Source organism: Monodelphis domestica, chromosome 4 (genome assembly GCF_027887165.1).
Source record: "Monodelphis domestica isolate mMonDom1 chromosome 4, mMonDom1.pri, whole genome shotgun sequence".
Classification (NCBI taxonomy): domain Eukaryota; kingdom Metazoa; phylum Chordata; class Mammalia; order Didelphimorphia; family Didelphidae; genus Monodelphis; species Monodelphis domestica.
Window position 1 is genome coordinate 168,255,116 of NC_077230.1, and position 26,550 is coordinate 168,281,665.

The 26,550-nt window shown below is 36.1% G+C and overlaps 1 protein-coding gene across 10 annotated transcripts in view; it reads left to right on the top strand.

Moving 5' to 3' along the window:
* The window catches only part of SLC4A10 (solute carrier family 4 member 10), a 400,582-nt gene that overhangs the window by 332,391 nt on the left and 41,641 nt on the right, over positions 1-26,550 (top strand). For all 10 annotated transcript variants that reach the window (XM_007494264.3, XM_056793951.1, XM_056793952.1 and 7 more), the window contains one exon: positions 14,541-14,646. In XM_007494264.3, coding sequence (XP_007494326.1) covers positions 14,541-14,646 — 106 coding nt within the window. The remainder of the gene's footprint in view (positions 1-14,540; positions 14,647-26,550) is intronic.

Genomic DNA, 26,550 nt, shown 5'->3' on the forward strand with positions numbered 1-26,550 from the left:
GTATTTATTACTAAGTTCCCTAAGGGGAAAAAAAACTCTCTTTAATAGTGAAAATTAAACTGCTGTGTTGAACATCAGCCTTCCTATATAGTCATAGACCAACCAATCAGTATACATTTAACTCTGCATTTTTTCTCTTCACATATGCAAGCCTCCAGAGTAAGTATTCAATTGTAAATGTTGAGTGTCTGAACAAAAAAAGTGAAACACCAAAAAAGAGAAATACAGCCTGGAACAAAAAGAAATTCGTTTTGCAAAGGCTTTCCCATGTCATAATAAGTTCTCTCCTCACACCAATAAAATAAACAAAGCAAAATCCAAACCACCTTTTAGAACACTCTCCCTCCTCTATGCCCCATGCTAATAGCACATGCAATCATTTCCTTAATGCTCATAAACATATTGCTCACAAATATATGTTGTTTATAAGATCTTGGGATTTATAATTAGAAAGAAAAAGTGAGACTATCCCACCCAACCCTCCTATTTTTCAGGTGAGGAGACTGAGATCCAATAACTTTTCCCATACCCCTGAGATGAGTACCCCCATGCCAAGTTATTCCATTCAGTTAAAGCCCTTTATATACTAGAGTCAAGAAAGTTGTATTTGTGCAAGGCACTGTATTAAACACAAAGACTGCATATAATAACTCTTGTCCTCAAAGAGTTTACAGTAGTCTACTGGAGAGAAATGTAACATATATACAGATCAACATGAAACAAAATCATTACTATGAGAATGAAGTTTTTCTTATAGGTCCATAGTATTTCACTCCTTAACTCTGTCTCCTTTTGTTCTGTGTTATCCAGACTATCAAAACTTAGCATAAAAAAGATCTTGAATTCAGTCACCTTTTTCTTTTTCTTTAAAATCCTTACCTTTTGCCTTAGAATTGATACTAAGTACCAGTTCAAAGGCACAAAAGCAGTAAGAACTAGACAACTGTGGTTAGATGATTTGCCCTGGGTCACTCACCTAGAATAGGGCTGAGACCAAATCTGAACTCAGAACCTTGTGTCTCTCTAACACTGATTCTTTATCCACTGAGCCACCTAAAAGCATTCCTTTTTTTATTATTCACCAATTTCATATTGACCTGAAGCTTCCCACAGCACTTTCAGAAGGGATTTTGTATACAACTGACACTGATTTGCCACTTGCAACTCTTAGCATATTTTAACTGGAGCCTGAGAGGCTCACTGGGAAAGTAAATCAAAGAGTATGCTAAAGCCACCTCCATCCAGCTGTGAGTGTCTTGTTAAATTTGCAGTTTGAACATTTATAATTTGGAAATTGATAAATGCCACAAATCATGTATTGATTTATTGTTTTGTTGATTTTCTAAGCTTATAAAAATGATAGAGAAAATGTTAGTAATGCAGATTAAATTTAAAAGTGTGTCTGTGGTAGTTATCCTCCAAATACAGCCATTTGTTAAATATTTACCAGCAAATCCCCTTTGTACACAGAAAACAGCTCAAAGGGGACAGAAAAATGAATGCTGATATCTTACCACCACATAGATTTTCAGGGCAGTTTATAGCTTAGTACAAAGACAAAAATCCACCCAAATTATACCTATCAATTGAGAAGATGATTATCAATAATAAACTTGAATCACAGATTCATAAGCATTCTTTTACATGCCTGTCTCTACATATATGTGTGTATATATTTATATGTAGAGATATTTATATAAACATTCTTGTAGAAAGAATGGAATGGAATTGTTCTAGACCTGGTTGGTTGTAAATAGCTTAGCATGAGACTGCACAATCTCTGATTTAAAAAAAAAAGGAGGGTAGTAAATCTAAGTGCTTCTTTGGGTATCTGAGAAGAGGAGTTAGGCCCCTGCCATATGGCTTCTATTTCCTCTAACGTGGCTTCCAGAGGAGAGAATGGCCATGAGGGAGAGCATATGTCCTTGGTGTCCTTATGCCCTTCCCATTATTTCCAATTTAACCAGGTCACTTGAAATTACCTTCTTTCTCGCCAGAAACTGATCCATCCCTCCTCTGAATGTCAAAAGCATCTTCTTTATTCCCTGTATCTCTGATTTGATGGTTGTTTGGTGAATACATTTTAAAATTATTTTCTATAAGAATATTAAGTAGCATTACAATTAATTAACCTTACTTGGCAGCTAGTTTTATTTTTTAAACTTTATTGATTTAATTTATTTTTCTGTTACCTACATTTACCAATATATTCAGCCATCTTCCCACCACTCTCCCAGAAAACCACTCATTATAACAAAGATCTTTTTTAAAGGAGAAAAAATACTTGGCTGTTTACATTTTTAATTTAGTTTCACTGCATGTATAACATGCAGCAATTACTTTTTAGCCACTTCCTCTAAGTCTCGCTTAGGATGTTTTGACCATTCAGCCCCATTCATCTTTCCTTTCACATTGTCACAGATGGTAGGTACTCTCTTTTTCTGGTCCTGATTTCTTTGATTTGCATTATTTCATAAAATTCTTTCCAGATGTCCCTATATTCCTCATACTTGTAGATTTTAATTGTATTCAATGACCTTAATGTAACACACTTTGCTGAAACATTCTCATATTGTTAGATAAATTTAGATTGTTTTCAGGTTTAAAGTTTTGGGGTGGGGGAGGAGAAGGAGGATTTCAAATGATGCTGCTACGAAAGACTTCAGAAAAATGGTTCTTTTAAAAACATATCCCAGGTATATTCTCAAAAACTGAATGATTGGGACAAAGAGTCTGACGATTTTAGAAACTTTACTGAATTCTGAGTGAAGTAAACAGGACCTCAAAAGTGACAACTACAATTACTACAAGAAGATGGAAAGAACAGTAACAAAATAATCAAACTAGTTTTAATAAACAAAGTTGCCCCTAGAAGAGAATAAAGAAAAGGCAACTTGGAACTGCTTATACAGAGAAAGGGGACTATGACTATGTAAAATTGTATATCGTGACAGACATAAATTGATGTAAATTGAGTTTCTAAGCTTTTTTTTAATCTTTGTTACCTTAGATGGCTTACTAGATATAAGGGATGGGGAGAGGGAATATATCGATGGAATACTTTTTAAATTATTTGAAAAAATTAAAAACAGACAAGCAAAAACATATTTTACTGTGTACTGCCAGATTTCATTACAGAAAGATTCTACAAGTTTGCAATAAATACAATAATAATAATAACAATAAATAACAATAATAACAATAAATACAAAAGGAATAAACAGTGGAACTATTTCTCCATAACCCCACCTACTTTGCTTCATTGGTTTTAATTATTTTTGCAAATTTTATGAGTATAAAGTGGTACCTCTATGTTGTTATGACTTATGCTTCTCTGACATGAGGTTGAGCATTTTTCAAATGATTCTTAACATTTTAGGTTTCTTCTTTTAAATTTTTTCTATTTTTTTCCTTTGGCCAATGTGGATTGGATTAGGAATTAAGATTAATGATTCCTTATTAATTTTAGTTGCCACTTTTTCATTAATGGTATTTGCCACAAATATTTTCACCATCAAGTTTTTATGATAATGGATTATAAATATTTTTGTTTTACTGGAATTTTTATTTTAATGTAACCAAGTTCATTGATCCAGTCCCTAGTAATTCTTCTTCCTTGTTTAAGAGGAAAAATAGCGTATTTTTTCTCCGTAGTTGAAATAAGTGCATTATGACATTCTTCCATCTTTTCAGAGTTTTCTTACTTATGTTCAAATATGTTCTTGTCTGAAGCATATGGAGTGGGATGTGAGACCTCTTTTTAGGGAAGATCAGTTTAGATCATTCATCTTTGCTTCCAATTCATCTCTCTCCACTCCCTTTCTTAGTCAGCCATCCTTGGCCAACAAATTTTTTTTCAAAAGGAGAAAACAGAGTTCAGAACACCAATGAATACAGTAACTCTAACCCCATTAAGAATCTCTTGGACTATTTCATTCCTTTCCACAGTCTCTCTTCCCACATACTTTTCAGGACCTTATTTCTGCCAAGATCTAAGTTGGAGGCTGATGAATTATTACTTCCCCTCCCAAGTACTTAACTCCTCCAATAAGTAGTTATTCAAAATGTATTTTTTCATGAAGGGTAGCTAAGCATGTAGGATCATAATAGGGTACCACTAAAGTCATATCACATGGTCATTCACCTCTGGAGAAAGGAGGAGGAGACTTGACTGCAGATGAGTTATGTGATATAATATCAGAGTCCTCCCTCTATTCTCCTTTTAGTAAATCAGACAGTGACTTTACTTTAAAATTGTTGTTGTAGGGGGCAGCTGGGTAGCTCAGTGGATTGAGAGCCAGTCCTAGAGATGGGAGGTCCTAGGTTCAAATCTGGCCTCAGCCACTTCCCAGCTGTGTGACCCTGGGCAAGTCACTTGACCCCCATTGCCTAGCCCTTACCACTCTTCTGCCTTGGAGCCAATACACAGTATTGACTCCAAGACGGAAGGTAAGGGTTTTAAAAAAAAAATTGTTGTTGTTGTTTATATAGCACTTTAAGGTTTGCAAAGCACTTTAGAATTGTTACTCCATTTTATCCTTACAACAACACTATTAAGCAAGTAATATTATTATCACCATTTTATGAGGGATGTGAGAAAACTGAGGCTGAGAGATGTTAAGAAGCTTGTCCAGAGCAACTTAGCAACTAATTGTTAGAGGTAGGATTTGAAATCATATCTTTTTTTAACTTCAAATACAATACTCTATCCACTATGACACCAACCTTGAAAGAATGAGCATCAACACAAGGAATCCAGTTACCTAGATTCTAATTCTAGCTCTCCCACTAACTTTAGCATCAAATTTGAGTAAATCAGTTAACAGTGGCATAACCCAAAAGAGTGAAGTTACTTGTAGGAAGTTCAATCTCAGTGCAGGACAGAAGGCAGGATATATAGGGTCAGAAAAATTCTTGGTGGTCAAATCATATTCCAAAGGACTTGCCCTAATTTTACAAGTCAGGGCAAAGGTATTGGCCAATTTTGAGGAACTAGAGAAGACAAAACATATTTTGAGAATGGTAAATAGTATTCTTTCATTGTAGGAGTTCTAATACCCGTAGTTATTTGTACATTTTGGGTGTATTGATTTTACTTGTTTCTCCACATTTTTCCATATCTTTAATTCATTGTAAATTCCTTACAAACGTCATAGTAGGAAATGGGAGTAGTTAAATAGTGATAGAATCTTAATGTGGGGGATGGCTGCTAGGAATCATTGGCACAGTTTTATAAATTATGAAAATCACATTATAACAGGCAACTAGAGGGTAATTGTGGGTTTTTGAGAAAAATTGAGCATAAGATACATTGGAAGTTGATCCCAGGTAGCTCATCAAGAAGGCAATAGTCTAGACAAAGCCTGAAATGGCACTCACTAGTAAAATGCAAAGAAAGGGAAGATATATAGACATATATGTATACATATGAAATACTCTAAGAAGCCTTTTACAATCCTTAGCTCCTTCCCTCAGATTATCTCCAATTCATCCCACATGTATTTTATTTGTACACAGTTGTTTACTTTTTGCCATCCCCACCCCCATCACCCATTAAACTGTTAGCTCCTTGAGGTCAGAAGCTTTTTGTTTTATTTTGTTTTGATTGTAGCATTTTGCCCTTTCTATTCTCTTTGCTTATCACAGTTCTTGACATATAGTGGATGCTTAAACATTTTTTGTTCATTTGACATAAGAAGTATTGGGAGATCTTTGGACAAGCCAGATATATCAAGAAAAATATCAGAAGATCCACTAAATTGGATGTTCCTTGAATGAAGAAACTGTATCTTTTATTTGTTTTATTTCTCACCCCACCAACTACAGTAGTATACAGGTGAAAGTACTCAAAAATATTGAAGAATAAATGGATAGAAAGCTGGGTGACTGAGTAGATAGACAGAGGAAGGAGAGAGATTGGAATTTAGTATGATTACCAAAGGATACTTCTAGAAACTCCAGAAAATAGTGGTCTCAAATTGTCATGAAATTTGGAAAAGAAATTGAAGAGAAGTCAACCCTTTCTACTATATTTAATATGTAGTGGTGCTGGAGTAGTTCTATTCTGCAACCATATTTTGAGCATTTGTGAAGAAGCTTTTTTTCTTTCATATTATAGTCTGTATTTGGAGATTACAAATGTTGATTCTCAAAGGGAGGACAATACTAGTGGGTCATCATTTTTACCCTTCATATATCCATTTAAAACTCCACAAATTAGAAGCTCTCTGTTTTGGCCTCCACCATAAACTCAACTCCTTTTGAGTTTCAGAGCCCAAACAAAGAAAAATATAGTTTTCTGCCTACTCTTTCCTTTATGGCATGGGGAAAGTCACTACAACAATTCTATTTAAGGAAGCACAAAACCACCTAATCCAGTGGAAGGACTTAGAAGTAAGAAAAGAGAAGAGAAAGGGGGCATATTGAAGGGAAAGAGAGGCAACAGGATCCTAAAACCAGGTTAATGAGTTGAGACCTGAATTCTTAGGAACCCTTCTTCTTTGCCAGCTTAAACATTCAATGTGACATAGTTTCCTCAGGGTAAAGAATTAAGGAGAGAAAAGTCAGAACCACTACTGAAAGCATTTGGAATTCAAAGGACCATGCTTGATTTCTTTCCATGGTACATGCACATATGGGCACTTTAGAATACCATTTAGTGATAATGAGTCCAACAGTGATAACCAAGCCATAAGAGAAAAATTTTTGACCTATTCTAACACTGAACTTAGAGTACCAAAGTGGTTATTTTTATCACTGAAGAGGCTTTGAAAAAGGTTATAAAGGGACTATTCATCCAAAAAAGGAAGATTCTGATAATAGCCACAAAGGCAAATGAAGAGCATCAGGCTATCTAGGGAGAGAGCCAAGGATAATGACACATTAACATTAGTTCTACTCAATTTTCTCTTCTGGAGAAGACAACAAAGAGCCTTTCCCTAATAGGAGGATTTCTGTCCTCCATTAGGTCTTGAAATAAAAGCAATGACTTCCTAAGCTAGGACTTTTAATTAAGAGGCTTACCTAATCACCCTATAGCCATTTGTGCAATCAAGATGGCTGAGTGTTAAGGCTCTGGCTATTTTCCAGGCAGTAAGGAATAGTGGAGCTTCTGCTTGGCAGATCTTACACTGAGAGAAATAAAATCACAATACCACAACACATAAATTATGGTTGTCTTTTGATGCTGTTTTTAAATCTGACTAGTAAAGTAATTCTGTATCTTGGGTAAAGATGGGCTGGCTATTTTATTCCAGTTATTTTAGTGGCAAGAATTACTTTATCACTGGAGACACAAGACAATTCAAGTTGAAGCTAACAACAACAACAACAACAAAAAGCTCTGCCCTGTCTCACCTCTTATCTGATCATTCATTTTAATTGCACCTCTTCTATTTATTTTTTAATAGAACCCCATAGCATAGATGGAAGTGCAGGGAAGAGAGATTTTTATCTCATTTTATTATCTATGTCTTCAGCTAGCTTGACTTTAATTTTAAAAGCTTAAGCCATACAATCCTGAAAAGCCAATGGCCTTTCCTGAAACTATTATGGGCATATGGCCATTGGCTGAGTTTTGGAACACATGTGGCTTATAGCCATTTTTCAGTGTTCTTATATCATACTAAAGCTAGAAAGGAAATCTATCTATGCAACTGCAGGAGAGAACAGCAATTTTATGGTTTAGCTAGAGGTCTATTACCATGCTGCACTGAGGATGTCAACTTCGTAGATCAATTCACCTGTGCCAGACACATAATCATACTCTAAGAAGGGTTCAATGACTTGCCCAAGCTACTCTTAGAGGTAGGATTTTTACCTTTGAAAGGTAGAAGAAAAGAAAGGCTCCTTTACACAATACTCTAAAGAGAGATATGGAAATTAAAACTGCCCAAAATGGAATGGAAGTGTATTGGGCAGGAATTTTGGGGAATATCAGTCAAGAAAAATTTATTTAGTGATTTTTATTGATGTTTACTTTAGTGCTTTTGATTTTATCAGTGTAGAGACTCCCTCAAATGAGGCAGTAGAGTCAAAGAACAAGGGACCAAATAATACTTTGCTGCTTACCATTGGGGCATTGGGTAAGTCATTTAACCTTAGTATTCCACATCTGTAAAATGAGAGTGTTGAACTGGATCTCTCAATTCACTTCTAGTCCTAAATCTGTAATTATATGATTGAAATTTAATAGTTACAATGGTAAAAATAATAATAATAATAATAATGAATCACCCTGACAATCTGGTGATGGCCCTCCCTAAACGTACCTAATCTTTTTCTTAAAAAATAATATTAGCTAGCATTTGTATAGTGCCTTAGAATTTGCAAAGTGCTTTACTTGTTCTATCTTATTTGATCCTCACAACAATTCTGTGAGGTGTGTGCTATTATTATGCCTATTTTACCAGCTGAAGAAACTGAGGCTGATAAAGGTATAGGAATTATAGGCAACTAGAAAGAAGTGTTGGATTTGGAAATGAGAAGTAATGCATTTGATTCCAGTATCAGAGGAGCTGATGTTATCCCCAAATGAAATAGTGAAGGAAAAGAAGAGAAGAGGGTTCAGGCCAGATCCCAGGAGGAAATGGGCAGCTAATATGTGTCACCTGGATCAAGATCCAGCAAAGAAAATTGAGGAGGAATCAGACAAGTAGGAAGAGAATTTAGAGAAAGCAGTAGCATGAAAGCCTACAGAGGAGAGAGTATCCAGGAAAAGGTGATCACTGATGTTATCCCCAAATGAAATAGTGAAGGAAAAGAAGAGAAGAGGGTTCAGGCCAGATCCCAGGAGGAAATGGGCAGCTAATATGTGTCACCTGGATCAAGATCCAGCAAAGAAAATTGAGGAGGAATCAGACAAGTAGGAAGAGAATTTAGAGAAAGCAGTAGCATGAAAGCCTACAGAGGAGAGAGTATCCAGGAAAAGGTAATCAACAGCATCAAATGCTGAAGCAAGGTCAGGAAGGATGAGAACTGAGAAAAGATGATTTCTTCTGGCTATTAAGGGAACATCAATGACTTTGGAGAAAGCAGCTTCAATGAAATAAAAAGTAAGAAACTAAATTGCAGATTAGAAGAAAATGATAAGAGAAATATGTAGAATCACTTAGTGGCTTTCCCAAGGAGTTTAGTCAAGATGGGAGGAGGAAGGAAAGGATATCTATTAATAGCTAGTGAGAATGATTGGATCTAGCAAGGGTCTTTTAAGGATGGAGGAGACATGCACGTATATGAAGGTGCCAGCAAAGGAGCCAGTGGATAGAAAGATATTGAAGATTACAATGGAGATAGATTCTAGGAGAGCAATCTGCTAAAGAAGATAGGAAGATATATTGGCAAGTATTCATGCAGAGGGGATTCATTTCCTTGAAACACTGAATTGTGAAACAAAATAATATATTACAAGTCTGGAAATGTAGATTGTAGCCATATTACTATAATCTTTAAGTGCTAAGATGGAACATTTGTATTTTATTCTTGAAGCATTGGAGAGCTGCTGGATGTTTTTGAACAAGGATGAGATATGATCAGACTGTGCCTTAAAAAAATATATATATATATATATATTGGCAGCTATATCGGGGGGATTAGAAGCAAGCAGACCATTAAAAAGAATGAAAACAGCATAAGCATATCAACTTCACTTGACCATACATTATTTTAATTATAGCCCTATTTGTCACCGTCCTTTCGCTGCCAAACTTCATGAATTAGAGGTCTCACCTGCCACCTTCATTTCCTCACAACCTACTCATAGCTTAACCTACATATTCTTGCATTATGACTTCTGCCCCCACCCCAACCCTCAATTCTACTGAAACTACCCTCACTAAATGATACTCTTTATCAAGAGTTCTTTCTCAGTCTTCATACTTCTTGAACAACCTGGCACATCTAGCACAGTTGATGATGTCCTCCTTCCTGAAATTCTTTATTAATGTGGCCTTTGTGACACTGATCTTAGAAATTATAGTTGCAAAAAACCTTTGATATCATCTAGCCCAAGCTTTACATTCCTTTGAAGATGAATAAACTGAAACCCAGAGAGGTTAACTAGCTTGTCCAAAGTAAAATATTTATATTACTTTGCAAAAGCAGAGTTGGAATTCAAATATTCATCTTCTGATTACAATCCCAGTCTTCTTTCCACTATGTAACTATGTTGTCCTAGTTTGGGCAGCTAGGTAATGCAGTCAATAGAGCACTGGGTTTGGAATCAGGAAGATTCATCTTCCTGAGTTCATATCTTGCCTCAGGCACTTACTACCTTTGTGACCCTGGGCAAGTCACTTACTCCCATTTGCCTCAGTTGCCTGCTCTGTTGAATGAACTGGAGAAGGAAATAACAAACTCCTTCAGTATCTTTGCCAAGAAAACCCCAAATAGAGTCAAGGAGTCACACAACTTTAAAAAGACTGAACAATAATATAGTTTTCCTCTCAACCCTCTAACTGTTCCTTCTTGGTCATCTTTTAATTTCTTCCACTTGCCCTCAAATGGTTTCATATGTCCTTCCGGCTTTAAAAGGTGTTTTAATCCAGGTTTTGTCTAGAAGCAAACATCCTTCTCTTCTAGGTTCTTTCTATTCATGGCACTACTAATCTACCAAACAGCTAGCCTTTAAACTCAGGAGTCATCACTGACTGATCTCTCTCCTTCTTGCCCATATCATGTCACTAAATCCTGATTCCTATATTTCAATATCTTGCTCTCTTTATTTTACTTTATATCCCTATTACTGCTTCTCTAATTTAGTCCCCTGGCACTTCATGTCTAGACTAATGGTATTTCTTTTGGAAACTAACTAATCATAGTCCTTATGGAACTGTGGTCATTTAACTCTGCAACCATTTCATCTTGAAGCCCATTACCAGATTGGCCAATAAAATACAAATTTTGTACCTAACTTGTTTAAAAATCTTCAGTGTCACCCCATTACCTACAGGATAAAGTCTATATATTTCAGAATGACATTAAAGTTCTTCATCCTCTAGTGACAGCTTTCCTTTCTAGACATATCCTACTATCTCAGTCCAACTGACTTGAATAAAGACATCCAGTGACTTGGATGAAGGCATAAATGGAATTTCTGGCAAATTTCCAGATGGCATAAACCAAGGAGGGAATAGCTAACCCCCAAAATAATGAAAACATGATCCCCAAAGATCTTGACAGCCTAGAGCATTGATCTAAAGGAAAAGAGATAAAATTCAAAATCTACTTCACAGTAAAAGAATGAGAAAGGTATAGTTAGATAGTAGTTATTCTGATAAAAAAAAAGATCTGAGTGTTTAAATAGACTGCAAAATCAATGTGAGTGAGCAGTGTGATGTAGCAGCTATAAACATCTGTAATAGTTTGGACTTTGTTTAAGAAAAAATTACAGCAAGAATCATGGCTCATCATTGTGTTGACTAGAGCTTTTAATTGTTTCAAAATTGTTCACTTTTTTATATCACTGTTATAATATAAATTGTTCTGCTCACTTTACTTTGCATCCATTCATATGTCTTCCTACATTTTTTCTGAAATTAAATATTGCAATATTTCTTATACCATAATAGGTCCAATGGTGCTAACATAGAGCTGATGGACTAAATATGATGAATAAAATGTATGGTTTTTTACATGACCAATGTGGAGATTTTTCCTATTATATTCTTGGTTTGTTTGTTCATGGGGAAGAAAATAAATACTTGTTTATTGGAAAGAAAGACCACTTCCAGAAATAGAGGTATTAGTCTCACTGACTATTGATTACTGACTTCAAATATCCAGCTCTAGATGCCACAATTTAAGTTGTTGGATGGTGTTAAAAGGAAAATCAGGAGAGTGAAAGGCTTTGAGGCCATGTGAAATGAGAATCAGTTAAAGGAAATGGAGATTTCTGACCTGAAGTCTTATGAAAGCTGCCTTTAAGTATTTGAAGGGCTGTCACATAGAATAATTATTCTAGTTTCATTTGATCACAAAGTGAAGTAGAAGTCATGGGTAGATGTTAAAAGAATCAAATTTAGGCTTGATATAACAAAGTCTTTATAGCCATCTAATCTATCTCAAAGTAGAATAGGCTGCCTTGAGACTTTTAGTGTTCCTCCCCTTGGAGTTCCTTAAGCAGAGACTTAATCTTTTTAACCTTCCTTCTGAACTGTGGTCATTTAACTCTGCAACCACTTCATTCTGCAGCTTATTACCAGATTGGTCTTAATAAAATACAAATTTCATATCTAACTTGTTTAAAAATCTTCAGTGACTCCCCACTGCCTACAGTATAAAATATCAGGTATGTTATATTAAGAATTCCTTTCATGTATAGGCTGACCTAGATGGCTGCTGATGTCCCTTCCAACTCTCAAATTTTGTGATTCTGGTATATTCATTATACTTTAAGTACAGCATATACTTTCCTATCCAATTTGTTCTCCATTTTGGAATTCACTACCCTTCTTTTGATTTATGATTATGATTTTGTAAATTGTTTGGGCACTCATTCCATAACAAAGACCACAGCCATGCAGGGCTTTAATAGGAATTTTATGAGTCATTGTGACCAAAAAAAAAAATCATCTGCTGATCAGCCTTCAACCAAGTTGCCCCTGTAGACAACGAATGAACCTAACTAGGCTGATCCACCATGGGGGCCTTCTAATTCCTTACAACCTGCCAGAGTTTGTACTCTTCTGTCATATCTTTTTTACTAAACACCCCCAGTTCTTTAAATTAAATCTTGTGGGCTTTGATCACATGGCATCATTTAATATGATTCAGTTTCATAATGAATTAAATAGTGGTTTGTGCTCTGTCTGAGAAATATAACTAGTATTTATAGCACGATTTTTATTATGGGAAATGTACCTTCACTGTCAAGCAACCAATTTACAACTAAGCTTTTGGAAATTAACACATTTGGAATTTGGGGGTGCCAATATTTTTTTCCTTATTAGATCACTTTTTATGTACCTATGATTTCACTTCCCAGTTAATGCTTCCCTGGTATTCATTGATAGAGGTATAATAAATACATGAGGGAGGTGAATGCCACACCTTAGAAAGGGAATTGATTAGGGAGAAAGTGTTGAGAGAGGAAACTATGGGATGAAGAATTGGGGATGTTTTGCCTAGAGAAGAGAATAAAGGACACAAGTATTTGAGAGGCTTTCTGAGGAAGAAGAATTGGATTTGTTCATTTTTACTCCAGAGGGAAGAACTAGGGATAATAAGTTAAAGTTGCAAAGAAGATTGAGGCTTGATGTATGAGAAAAAAATAGACTTGTCAAAAACTGGCATTGTTTATCTCATGAGATGGGAAGTTGCCACTTGCTAGCAGTGTTTAAATAGAGATTTACAACATTTAGATGACAATATAAAGCAGAAATTTTCAGTTAAATTTCATTGAATTACATGACCTCCAAGAACCTTTAATACTTTGTGATTTCATGATTCCATGATTTTGTGATAAATGTGTTACATTCTCCAAAAGCAGACAACACATAAAGACATAAAAGCAACTTTATATTCTTGTATCCTTCACAGTACCTAATAGGGTAAATAATCAAAGAACTTTTGTCAAGTGAGTTATTGACACTCCCAAAAGCCCCAACTGGAAGAATGCTCTATATTAACACTCCTTATATTCCACTTTGATCTTAACTATGATATTTTAATCAATACCTGTCTGGTTTCCTCTATAAAATGAGGTTTGTGATAATGGAACTTCGAGAAAAGCTGACCCAAATGTTTTCCCTAAAACCATATTGGCAAACTTATGGCACATGTGCCAGAGCATGCTGGAGGAGGCTGCTCTCTTCTCCCTCTCCACATGCACCTAAGGATAATTTTCACATCACCCGCCCCTGACCAGCAGCCTAATAGGAGTGCTTCCTCCTTCCCCTGTGTGGGGTAAAGCAGAGACCTCACATGTGGCATGAGAGCTGCAGTTTGGGCACTCAGTCTCTAAAAGGTTCACCATCACTGCCCTAAAGTAATAGGTTTGGATTGAATTATTTGAATAAGTAACATGTCATGTTGAAGAATGTGGAAAAAATCAAGATGTGGCTTCAAATTTCTGCTGCCTTTGATTCTCCTTGGTTGTAGAATTTCAAAGTAAATGTTATCTATCATATCTCCCAGTCATTAAATTTCACTGAAGCTAGAGGGACATCAGAAATTGGCCCAGTGTCCATTAAGGCAATCTAGATTTTTAAGGGTAATTTTCTAGATGGAGAAGGAGCAGAAAGTGGATTGAATCATAAGCAGTAAGCTTCTTTAGGACATGGATAATCTATTTATTTTTGTTTCTCCCTCAATACCTCTCACTGTATTTTGCTTATATTAGGTATTCAGCAAATATTTGTCAAATTGAATTGGGTTTTGCTTAAGTGAATTGCCTGCCCTGTTTTCTAGAGGTAGAAGAAGAGAAAAGATAACAAATAGATATTAGGCTCAGCTGAGCAAAAGTGCCTATTTACAAACAGTCAAGTTAATATTTGCTCATAAATAAAAATTTATAAATAAAAAACACTGTTTTATCTTTTCAGATGTAACTGTGTGGAACCACATAATCCTAGCAATGATACCTTGAAGGAATGGAAAGAATTCAATATCTCTGCCTCTGACATAATTTGGAAGAACTTAACTGTGTCAGTAAGTGAAATATTGAAAGATTAATGAAAGGATGAATATTATCTTTTGGGGGACTGTTGTTAAAATTTGAAACCAGTCCATCCCACTAAGACTTGGACTGTCAATAAGAATAAAATGTGTACATCATTAGAGAATGAAGAATGATTTTCAACCTGAGCAGTTTCAGTTACATTTTAATGAGCTAGTTATTATTTTATCATCCTCATGTACATGTTCATGTGAGAAGTAGGACTGAGTCTCATTGTGCATTTACTCTGAAGAAAAATTTACATATGAACAACAAGGGACCATGACTGAGATTAAGTCAAAACACATTTAATGACAACAACGGATTTGACCTAAATTCTACCAGATGGCAAAACCAAAGCTGCCTTGTGTGGAAGGAATCTATAAGCTTTTATTTTAAACTCCCCTCTCCCCCCCCATCCAATACTCCTCCAGCTGTTCAGGCTGCACTGAGGGGGATGGGGTGCTTTGTTAACATCTCAGTTTAGCTGCTGAAATGTTGTTTGCATCATTCTCTCAATACCAGCTATGGGCAGCAGAAAGGTTTGTCTATTATGGCAGTATGCTCAAATCACTTCAGTATATATACCAAGGGAGATGGAATAATGAAGACAATTACTTTCTATTTTTGGGACAAATGTGCTATCAAAAAAAAAAGAACCAAGGTGCCTGTCTTATGAGAACCTCCTTTTAAAAAGGACAAGATATGAAAATGGCACTTTCACATGTAGTAGGCATAATATCATGATACCACTCTAGGTTTGTTAGGACCTTTTATACCCTTAGACCAGAAAATTGCATGTGGGAAATGGGACAGTCAGACTCATGAAGGAAGGAAGTTGTTCGGGTCAGGAAATCTCTGGTTGTACCACAGCACACTTGCTTCCCCATTACCATTTCTTTTGGTCTGTATAGTTTTATATGTGTACTTGTCCTATTTCATGGTACTTTCTCTTTAATTCTCCTAGCTCCACCCAACTGTATCTCACAATTTTCTCTCAGAACTAAAGGTTTTCTTTGACATAGAGTCACAGATGAGGGAATCAAAGATTTAGAGTTGGAGGATGGAACCTTAAAGATATCAAATCCAATCTCTATATTTTACAGATAAGAAAACTGAGGCATGAGTGGTTAAAAGTTTTGCCCAGGATCGTATAGTTAGTAAGTGTATAATGTGGAATTGGAATTCAGATCCCCCTATCCTCTGTATCATGCTATCTCTCAAGGTTGAATCTTGGCTTTCTCTTCTGACCTCCCCACTGCATCCCAAGATTCTCCAGGACATCTCTGCCTCATACTGAATGTCCCACTGATTCATTGTGTCTCCTCCTAAAATGTTTCTCCTTTTTTCTTTACCATTTCTCTGTATGGCCTTATTGTCAATCACCCTAGACTTCTAAAAAAACTTCAGTGATATCTTTGATAATTTCCTTCTCTTTTACCCTTTGAAACCATTTACTTTCTAAATTATTGATTCTCTTCAAAAATATAGTGCAAACAACAACAAATTCTATAGATCCAACCTCTATAACATCCATTCTCTTCTATCCCTACCACCATCCTAGTATAAGCCTTCATTACTACCCATCTAGACTATTTCCTAACAAGCTCCTCAGTTCACTTTTTATCCCTTCTAATATATCCTTCACACAGCCCTTAAGATATATGTTCTTTGATATAATTTTATTTATATCACTCCCCTGCTCAAAAGTCTTTAGTGGCTCTTTATTGTCTATAATGTATGTATATCCAAACGCGCTCTCTCTCTCTCTTTCTCTCTCTCTCTCTCAGAGACACACACATACATACATAATACATACACACACACACATGCACGCGCGCGCGCATACACACACACACACATGATTAGCATTATGTTCCAGGCCTCATTTTTTACTCCTCCTCTGAATTTTCCTGCTTCTGAACCTTACATATAGTGGCTCTTATGCCTTTCCTTGTCCTCATCTGTTAAATTCCTACTTATTCATTAAACCCAACTTAAATCTCACCTCACATCCTAAAGAAAAATCTCCTGTTTCCTCTTCCTTCCTCCATACTCCATTGGTATTCTCATATAGCTTTTTATTTTTCAACTCTAATGCATTTATCATGCAATATAGTATATTATAGTTTTCTGAGTTTGTGTTACTCCCTTACTAGACTAGAAGGTATATGAAGGGAAGAGCTATGTCTTATGTAAACTTTGTATCTCCTCTAAAATGTAACAGTACTTTGCATGCTATAGATATATAATAAATGTCTGTTTAATTACTATTGCTGAATATTCTCTTTCTATATTTTTCTATCTTCAATCTTCAGCTGATATTTTTTCAATTTTGTTTTGTTTTGTTTTGCTTTGTTTCAATCTTGTCCTATGATTTCCTCAGGCTAAGGGAACTTCCCTCCCAGAACAAAATCAACTGCATCATTATAGACTGGCAACTGTCCTTTGATTTGTAATCTTAAGAGAGTTGTCTGGGGCTTGTCCATAGTCACACAAATACTATGTGTCAGAGACAGAATTTGTCTTCCTGTCTTGGAGATTAGCCCTCTATTCACTAAATAGCATTACTTGTCCAAATCATATTTTACTGAAGGCCAAACAATTCCACCTATGATTTTGAAGGATAATGTAATTTCTGTGAAAGCAGTAAGGTCAGGCTTTCATGTGTTCTGGATATTAATTAACCATACCATGTAATCCAGGAATCCAGGATCACAGGAATAATAATTAAATAGCCAGTCCAGGAGCATATCTTTTGAAAGAAAGATTTGCAGTTATGGCAATCTAGATAACCAAATGGTTCTTATAAAGTATAGTAAATTTGAGGGGCAAACATTGTACTGTGAAAAACATTTTCCAATCAAAGCAAATCTAAATTGTTTTTGTTGGGTTTTTGTTCACCCTCTAGGTGTGAACACTCTGGCAGAATTTTTCATATTATTTTTCATTACTTAAAAGCAGTTTTTTACAATGTATAATTGCTTTTCTTTGCCACAAATGGCCTTTTCTACCATGAGAAAAGTTATACAGTGGCTAAGTCTTCTCATTCTGAAAGGTCTCGACTTAAAGACAGCATAAGAAAATATTCAGTTTTCCTTAAGATTCTAGTATATATTTTATCTACAAATACCTTCTTAAAGGGTACATTTCTCTATGCTATCAGTACTATTCAGAAGATCTAAAAGTAAGGTTTTGTTTTAGGTGAGAGAAATAGATTTTTTAATGTCTCTAGAGAAACTAAAAAGTAGGTTTTTAAAAATGTGAATCCATGACCATGGAAAAATATTTTAAAATTTCAAAAAATTTCAAAATGAATCCATGATAAAGATCACTAGTATGAATGGGATTTGAAAGGTAGAAAAATGGAGAAGTGCATTTCAGGGAGTTAAATTACTTAAGAGGTCATTTAGTCCAACCCCCTCAATTTTTCAGATGAGGACACTGGAACTCAGAGAAGTTGAATGAGGTGTGTAACATAATACAGCAAATGAATTGCAGGGCATAGACCAAAACCCAATTCTCCATATTCTCAGGCCAGTGTTCTTTAATAATAGTAATTATAGGGGGCAGCTAGATGGCTCAGTAGATTGAGAGCCAGGCCTAGAGACAGGAGGTTCTATGGTCAAATCTAGCCTCAGACTTTTCTAGCTGTATGACTCTGGGCAAGTCACTTAACCCCCAATGCTTAACCCTTACACTCTTATGTCTTGAACGAATACATAGATTCTAAGGCAGAAGTTAAAGGTTTAAAAAAGAAGAAAATGAACAACACTCAAACTTTCTAACCTGAGACCTTGGTAATGTGTATTTATTTTATATATTCCTATTGTGGTCTGAGCCCTTTATTAGATGGAAAAGACTTGAGAAGAAACATTCTGATACAGTGTTTATTCTTAAAATGCACTTTTTTCCTTGGGGAGGAGGGGATATGATGCTTCAGAGGAGGAAGAGTAGGCTGCAATTCACAAAAGCCTATAAATAAGCCCAGATTAAAGTTGGTTGTGGTTGTTTTTTGTTTGGGGGTTGGAGGATTAGCCATTGCTTCTCCATTAGGATGGATTTGCAGAGAATAAATTAAATAAAGTTTATTTTTTCCTTTTTCTCTTGAATCAGGTAGAAAAGAGAACCAAGTACAATTTATTAAGTGGATTGAGTAGATGAGATTTTAATTACCATATTGAAAGGTGTTTTTGAAATAGCATTTAAACCTCCAACAATAGAGATCAAGATCCAACCAAAGGAAATATAAGACAGGGGAGTAAAAAGACTTAAACCAGGAAGATGAGGAAGACCACAAGCATTTATTAAGCACCTACCATATGCCAGACACTTTATAAACATCTAATTTGAGGAAGGGAGCAAGACAATCTAATAAAGAGGTTGATTATTTTGGTCTTTATATTCCCTTTATATTCTACCTTTTTTCTGCTTGATCTTCTTTCAGGATTTCAATACCATTTTCACTTGCAAAGGAATCCAAAAAAGACTATCATTATTATCATTATTATTATTATTATTATTATAACATTAATAATTATTATTTTATGTATTTCTTGAAAGATTACAAAATACTTTGTAAACAAATTAGTTCATTTTTTGCCTTTCATTAATATCCTTACACAAGTCTTCAGAGAAAAATATTTTAAATGATTTACAAAATTGCGACCTAAGATTTTTTTGTGTGGCTTTTTGTTAACTACACTGTGTCCCTATTGTTCACCAAAGTTCAACTGAGATTAAGAACCATAAGAATGGCTGAAAAATAACAAGTATTTAGAATCATAGATTTTAAATTGGAAAGTACTTTGTAGGACACCTAGTCCAACCTGCTGATTCTAAGGTTAAGGAAACTTAGTCCAGAGGTTGAAATGATAAGCTGGAGGTCACACAGATAGTAATAAGGTGGTAGGCAGGATTTGAGTCCAGGTTTTCTGACTCCAAATCCAATACACTTTCCATTAAACTATGAAAATTCCTTTAGGGAAAAGTAGGAAATCTCTTGGAGAAAACTAAAAGACAAACTTTATTTCCACATATCTCTATGTGATAGATAGCATAACTAAATTTTCCATTCTAATATATTATGGTTATTATGACTTTGAGGGCAAAGATTCCTATTTCATCTTTATTTTCTCTGGTCCATACTTCACACATATTAGGTTCCTAAGAGCAGATTCATTGAATTGGAGTTTTTGCTTTCTTTTATTTTTTTTAACATTATTTTATTTGGTCATTTTCAAACATTATTCATTGGAAACAAAGATCATTTTCTTTTCCTCTCTCCCCCCCCCTCCCACCACCTCTCCCATAGCTGACACGTGATTCCACTGGGTATCACATGTGTCCTTGATTCGAACCCATTGTCATGTTGTTGGTATTTGCATTAGAGTGTTCATTTAGAGTCTCTCCTCAATCATATCCCCTCAACCCCTGTAGTCAAACATTTGCTTTTCATCGGTGTTTTTACTCCCACAGTTTGTTCTCTGCTTGTGGATAGTGTTTTTTCTCCTAGATCCCTGCAGATTGTTCAGGGACATTGCACTGACACTAATGGAGAAGTCCATTACGTTCGATTGTACCACAGTGTATCAGTCTCTGTGTACAAGGTTCTGCTCCTTTCGCTCTGCATCACTTCCTGGAGGTTGTTCCAGTCTCCATGGAATTCCTCCACGTTATTATTCCTTTGAGTAAAATAGTATTCCATCACCAACATATACCACAATTTGTTCGGCCATTCTCCGATTGAAGGGCATCCCCTCATTTTCCAATTTTTGGCCACCACAAAGAGCACAACTATGAATATTCTTGTACAAGTCATTTTTCTTATTATCTCTTTGGGGTACAAACCCAACAGTGCTATGGCTCGATCAAAGGGCAGACAGACTTTTATCACCCTTTGGGCATAGTTCCAAATTTTTTGTCTCTTAGCCAGTACCAAATTGTTTTGATGACCACTGCTTTATAGTATACTTTGAGATCTGGGACTGCAGGACCTCCTTCCTTTGCATTTTTTTTTCATGATTTCCCTGGATATACTTGATCTTTTGTTCTTACAAATGAACTTAGTTATGTTTTATTCTAATTCAGTAAAGAAGTTCTTTGGTAGTTCAATGGGTATGGCACTAAATAAGTAAATTAATTTGGGTAGGATTGTCATTTTTATTATGTTAGCTCGTCCCACCCATGAGCAATCGATATTTTTCCAATTGTTTAGATCTAGTTTTAACTGTGTGAAGAGTGTTTTGTGGTTGTGTTCATATAGTTCCTGTGTTTGTCTCGGCAGATAGATTCCTGAGTATTTTATATTATCTAGGGTGATTTTAAATGGTATTTCTCTTTCTAATTCTTGCTGCTGAAATGGGTTAGAGATATATAGAAATGCTGATGACTTATGCAGGTTTATTTTGTATCCTGCAACTTTGCTAAAGTTGTTGATTATTTCAAGTAACTTTTTGGTTGATTCTCTGGGATTCCTTAAGTAAACCATCATATCATCCACAAAGAGTGATAGCTTGGTCTCCTCATTGCCAATTTTAATACCTTCAATTTCTTTTTCTTCTCTAATTGCTACTGCTAGTGATTCTAGTTGAGTGGTAGTCTCTTGGTGACCGAGAATGACTGTTGTCTTTGTGCAGTTTCATCTACGGTGTACCCTCATGTGGCTTTGGAGTCCAAAGGCTGAGGCACAAAGTTTGGGGCAGATGGGGCATGGGATGCCAGTTGTTACGGGAGGTGCGGGTGTGGCCTGGTGTTGGCGTTCATGCGCAACGGCAAGATGTCGACGTCGCTCATCTTCAAAGGTGGTGGTGGCATGGTGAATGTGGGTTCGCCAGCTGCTTCTGTCAGAGGCAGCGAGTTCTAGTTGCTTTGGTGTAATGCCAGCCCACTTCAAGTTGGACTTTAGCTGATCCTTGAATCTTCTCTTTGGTTGGCCTTGTTTCCTGAGTCCAGCTGACAGTTCACCATAGAATACTTGTCTTGGTATTCACTGTGGGTCCATGCGGATGACGTGTCCAGACCATCTTAGCTGGGTTTTGAGGACCAGGACTTTGATGCTGGTGGAGTTGGCTCTGTAGTGATTCTAGTACAATGTTAAGTAATAGAGGTGATAATGGGCATCCTTGTTTTACTCCTGATCTTATTGGGAAGGCTTCTAGTTTATCCCCATTGCAGATGATGTTTGCCGATGGTTTTAGATATATACTGTTTATTATTTTTAGGAAAGGCCCTTCTATTCCTATGCTTTCTAGTATTCATTCAATAGGAATGGGTGTTGTATTTTATCAAAGGCTTTTTCTGCACCTATTGAGATAATCATATGATTTTTGTCAATTTGCTTGTTAATATGGTCAATTATATGGACGGTTTTCCTAATATTGAACCATCCCTCCATTCCTGGTATGAATCCTGCCTGGTCATAGTGGATGACCCTTGTGATGACTTGCTGGACTCTTTTTGCTAGTATCCTATTTAAGATTTTTGCATCTATATTCATTAGGGAGATTGGTCTATAGTTTTCTTTCTCTGCTTTTGACCTACCTGGCTTTGGGATCAGTACCATGTTTGTGTCGTAAAATGAATTTGTTAGAACTCCTTCTTGGCTTATTCTGTCAAATAGTTTGTTTATGTGGGTTTTTCCTTAATGGACTTCCCTGACCAGCAGGGTCCCACAAGGGAAGGGGCTCACCTTTGTGATGGGACCCGAGGAGAGATAGGAACCGAGAACCAGGGTGGAGAATGAAAGACAGGGACAAGTCAGTGGTTGGATAGGCAGGCAGACCTATGATACACCCTTTGATAGGAAAGTATGAGTACAAAGGAACACAAGGTGGAGGAGGAGATTAAGATAGGGAATGAGATGGTTACAGCCTTGGGGAAGGAGAAGGTTAAGAGGAGAGAGAGACTTAGTCATTTAGGAGCCCAGTGGAGCTCCATGGAAGGGGAGAGAAAAGCCAAGAGGAAGTTCATGGGATTGCCTCTGAATTTTATTCCTGTCCTGCTTGGGCAGTACTCCCAAGCACGTAGTAACCACATCACAAAGTGTAGACAATTAAGATTGGGTGGCAAGGTAGAGGGAACACCTTTGGGCGTGTAGATTGCAAACCGCACTTTCCCAGGGAATTGAGTCCGAGCATGTTAATGAGTTTGTCTTAGCCAAGGGCCGCATGGCCAGTTCAAGGTTACATTCACAAGCCTCATTGGTATAACCTTATGCTTGGAGACACAGTAATCATACAGTCATTTATATTTCATAGATGTGAATATGCTTGGGATGCTACAGTTTAATATTGGGATTAATTGTTCTTTGAATATTTGATAGAATTCATTTTTGAATCCATCTGGACCTGGGGATTTTTTCTTAGGGAGTTTTTGATGGCTTGTTCAATTTCTTTTTCTGATATGGGACTGTTTAGGTAATTTATTTCTTCCTCTTTTAGTCTAGGCAATTTATATTGTTGTAAGTATTCATCCATATCACCTAGATTGCCATATTTGTTGCCATATAATCGGACATGGTAGTTTTTAATGATTGCCTTAATTTCCTTTTCATTAGAGGTCTCCTTTTCTAAATTGGATATTGCCGATTTGGTTTTTTTCTTTCCTTTTTTTAATTAGATTTGCTTTCTTTTAATAGATATTAAATACTAGATTTGCAAGGACCACCTACTTATTGACAGCGTTTTTTTAAGGATAATTAGTTGGTTAATTAATATCCATTAAGCACCTACTATGTGTCTGACATACTGCTAAACTAAACAAAGGGGATACAAAGAAAGGCAAAAGACAATCCCTACCCTCAAGAAGCTCACACTCTAATGGTAGAGACAATACACAAACAACAATGTACAAACAAGATAAATACAAGATAATTTGGAGATAACCAATAGAGGGGAAATAGTAGTATTATGGGGAATCAGGAAAGGCTTCTAATGGAAGATGAAATTTTAGCTGGGACTTGAAGGAAGCCAGGGAATCTAGGAGGGGGAGAATGAGGAGACAGCATTTTCCATGCATTTTGGGGGAAAGCCAATGAAAATGCTTCCCTGGGTTCAGAAATGAAGTAAGAAATAGCAAGAAGGCCGGTATCACTGGATCTTGGAATATGCATAGGCAGAGTCAGGATAAAAGGGCTAGTAAGAAAGTAAGGTGCCAAGTCATTCAGGGTTTTAAAAACCAAAAAGAGGATTTTTTATTTAATCCTGGAGGAAACAGAGAGCCACTAGAGTTTATTAAATAGTGGGGTCACATGATCATATCTTTACTTTAGAAAGATCGATTTCACATATGAGGTGTGGCCTGGAGAGGGACAAGGCAGGGAGACCACCTCACAGGCTATTGTAATAGTGCAGGTTAGTGAAATGTTAGAGGAGAAAATATTAAAGAGATGTTATGAAAGTACAATCAATAGGGGTGAGCAATTAGAAACTGCTTGGTGATGTAAATCAAATCCAGTTGTACCTCAGGTGCTCAGAAAAACAGGAAATCCGAGATCTTAAAAATATTCCCAAATGGGCAGGGGTGGGGGTGGGGGCAGCTGGATAGCTCAGTGGATTGAGAGCCAGGCCTAGAGACTGGAGGTCCTAGGTTCGAATCTGGCCTCAGACACTTCCCAGCTGTGTGACCCTGGGCAAGTCACTTGACCCCCATTGCCTAGCCCTTACCACTCTTCTGCCTTGGAACCAATAGACAGTATTGATTCAATGATGAAAGGTAAGGGTTTAAAATAGTATATATATATATATATAATATATATATATATTCCCAAATGGGAATTTTTATCCCAAGCATTTTTATTATGAATGAAAGAAAAATCAAACTTCAGAAGACTTAATTTCTTTTCCATAACCTTTGTGTTGCATAAGCATTTTTCTCAGCCAGTCCAGAAGAATGAAAATTCTTGTGGACTCTGCTGCCACCTTATGGCATAATAAGTTATTAGAAAGACTGTATAGTGTTCTGTCCCCGGGAAATTCTAGAAAGCAGTGTTGGAGGATAACAGCCAGAACAGATTTCTCCTGTTTGGTACTGTGAATATGTCTACATAGTACCTTTGTCTATTGTTTTTTCCACTCTAAGTTTAAATGGCCCTAATTCTGACCAGTTCTTCTCATTGCCAAAACGTACAGCTTGTCTTAATTTTCCTTTATTTCACTTTTAGTTTTTTCTTAGCAAGTGCTATACAAAATTATAATTCAAGATGACAACTCTTCCTCTCTCACCAGACACACACATGAACACACATATACATACATACACACAACCACCACCACCCTCATTGTGTAGATTGTAGATTTTTTATCCACTTTGGTTCTTTGTACTCATTTCCTTTTTGCCAACATTGTTCTGGCCCAGGGGGGAAAAAGTAAGATAAGATTTAATTTGTCATTCAAGTGGAACAGAAATCCAGTTCAATTTCTTTAGAAATTAGTGCCCCCTTTTTTCTGCAAACCAAAATAGAGAAGACATTTATTTATTTGTTTGTTCTTTCATGTTGGTCTTATTCTAAATATTAATTGTTAATTGCATGTGTCAATATTTTTTCATTGGATTTACTTTTTAGAATGGTTTAATTCTGGTAGTGTGAATTACAGCAAATAAAAAATATGTAATAATGAGAGAGAGACAAACCCTGGAGTGGCTCTTGGGCCTCAGGTAGGTAAGCCTTCTCCCTACTGGATACCCATATTTGCCTCTAACAGGCATGCCAGTAGTCTATAGGTTCCTTTACTAGAGAGACCTTTTGAAATTTTTTTGTTTGTTTTCCCTGTACTTATATAAAATAGTTGGTGCTTAATATGAAGACACTAGGTAACAAACTAAATAGGTTATTGGGTCAGAATGTGTATCTTGCTTCAAATATTTATGAATAGTTCATCTACCTCATAGGGTTACTGCTCAGATAATAAAATGCTCTGCCAACCATAAAGACTTATATAAATTTTAGCAATTTTTTCTATTATTATTAAAAAATTCTTGTTGAATTGAATTAGGATGATCTTACTTGCTAAGATTAAATATTTGGACAAAGAGCCTATCTAAAGGAACAGTGACTGGAATGCATCAAAATATACTATATTTCAATTTTTTATTTTGTTCAATTTCTCTTTCACAAAATGACTAATATGAAAAGATGTTTTATATTATTTTATCCATAAAATCTGTATCAAATTGCTTATTGTCAGTGTAATATTTATTGGGAAAGGAAATAAGAAGATTGGAAAACAGGGGATAATTGGAGGTTTGTATGGGGTAGGGAGGAGAGAGGGGAGACAGGGTATACTGCCTGTGAGGCAAGGGAGGGAGATGCCCCCTGCTGAGAGGAAGCAGGAGGGGTCCAATAAGGGCTGTTTGTCCTGGAATGACTGAACTGAAGTTCAGCTCCCTCTGTGACCAGAAAGATAGTCTACTTATCTAACTGCAAATTCAAATAATATAAATTTTAATAACCAGTTGGGATTGGAGTTTCTTCTCAGCTTCAGACCTGAGGCCAGGCCCCAGAGGCTGGCAAAGGGTTCTCTCACTCCTGTCTATTCTATATCAGTCCAGTTTTGTATAATTCAGAATCTTAGCAGTAAGGAAGGAAGTGTTAGTCACAAAACCCAACTGCCACTCCCAGTTTCCCCTTCCCCCACAAACTGTCAGTCTTATTTCCTTTCCACATCAGGGATGGAAGAGGAGAAGGAGGGAGGATCAGAATTTGGCCAAAGCTTTAAAAAATAAAAATTAAAAAATTTTATGTGATTGGGGAAAAATTAAAATATTATTAATATTTTTAATTTTAAAAAATTCTTACTAAAATGGGAATTTCTTATGTTGATTGATGAATCTAATCTTCATTATTCAGGTCAGTTCTTTCCTCTTCTATCTATCTCTGTCTACTCTGACCTGAAATG